General features: G+C 41.0%; 1 protein-coding gene across 1 annotated transcript; it reads right to left on the reverse strand.

The window, feature by feature from the left end:
- Positions 1–249: 249 nt before the first annotated feature.
- LOC100024664 (olfactory receptor 9G4-like) lies at positions 250–1197 on the reverse strand. Its single transcript, XM_001375827.4, has one exon. The coding sequence runs from the start codon at positions 1192–1194 to the stop codon at positions 250–252; it is 945 nt and encodes a 314-aa protein (XP_001375864.4). The 5' UTR covers positions 1195–1197.
- Between the last annotated feature and the right edge of the window lie 216 nt (positions 1198–1413).

Here is a 1413-nt window from a genome sequence, read left to right on the forward strand (position 1 = left end):
GGAGGCTTATAAAGTTATGTTGCTTGATCTGGATTTCCAAGGAAGTGCCAAGTAGAGATCAATTCTCTTGCCATCTATTAGAAGATTCATCACTTAAAATTAGGCTCTCTTTACCCTTTGGAAAGATTTCTTAAATTAATAAAATAACATTAATATTCAAATTAATTTCAACAAGAATACACTGTCTAAACACAATATTTGTCTCCTTTTTTTAAAGAGATGATAAAAAATCCTGGATATGAAGAAAAGTTATCTTGGTGTTTGGATGCTCTGAATTGCTTTCTTGAAGGCCTCCTTCACATCCTTGTTCCTGAAGCTGTAGATCATTGGGTTGAGCAAAGGATTCACCACTGTGTAGAACAGGGAAGCCAACTTGTCCTTCTCCAAGGAGTAGGTAGAGCTGGGTCTTGAGTATGTGAAGAGAAGGGACCCATAGAAGAGCATGACAGAGATCATGTGAGAAGCACAGGTGGAGAAAGCCTTCCACCTTCCTGAAGCTGAGCGGATGCGAAGGATGGCCAGGAGGATATTGAAGTAGGAGATCAGGATGGCTAAAATACTAGAAAGGACCGTGAAACCCACCATTCCCAGGAGTACCTTCTCATAGACTTTTGTGTCAGTACAAGACATCTTTACCAGGGGTGGTGCATCACAGAAAAAGTGGTCGATGATGTTTTTCCCACAGAATTTCAGGCGAAATGTGTTAGCAGTGTGGGCTATGGCATTCATGAACCCACCTATATAGGACCCAGCAACCAGTCCAACACAGAGAGACTTGGACATGGTGGCAGAATAGAGAAGGGGGTTACAGATTGCTACATAACGGTCATAGGACATAGCAGCAAGGAGATAACACTCAGTGTAGGCCACAAAAGCGGAAAAGAAAAATTGAGCACCACAGCCTGCTAAGGATATACGCTTGTCCTCTGATATACAGGTAGCCAGAATTTTGGGGATATACACAGATGTATACCAGAAATCTAAGAATGACAGATTCCCAATGAAAAAATACATGGGAGTATGTAAATGGGAGTCACTCCTGATTAAGACAACAAGAGTCATGTTCCCAGCCAATGTTACCAAGTAAAGGGCCAAAAAAACTACAAAGAAGACCAGTTGCATCTGGGAGTCAGCCGAAAAGCCAACTAAGATGAATTCATTTAAGGTTGTTCGATTCCCCACTTCCATAGACATGGTGTTGTAGCCTGATTGAATCAAAGGAGCAGCAACGAGAGAGACAGAATTTATTAGTTGATAGGATTTAGATTTGGGGTACATTCATGTAGTGGGTAGAGCTTTAGACTTGTAGCCAAGAAGACCTGAATTCACAATCAGTTTTATCTGTTTATTATCTGTGGAACCCTGGGTACAACACTTACAACCTCTATATCACAAATGTTTCTCATCTGTAAA

Source organism: Monodelphis domestica, chromosome 6, assembly GCF_027887165.1.
Source record: "Monodelphis domestica isolate mMonDom1 chromosome 6, mMonDom1.pri, whole genome shotgun sequence".
In the NCBI taxonomy this organism is placed as follows: domain Eukaryota; kingdom Metazoa; phylum Chordata; class Mammalia; order Didelphimorphia; family Didelphidae; genus Monodelphis; species Monodelphis domestica.

Coding starts and splice junctions, on each gene's coding strand:
- LOC100024664 (XM_001375827.4), bottom strand. CDS start 1,194: ATGTCTATGGAAGTGGGGAATCGAACAACCTTAAATGAATTCATCTTA.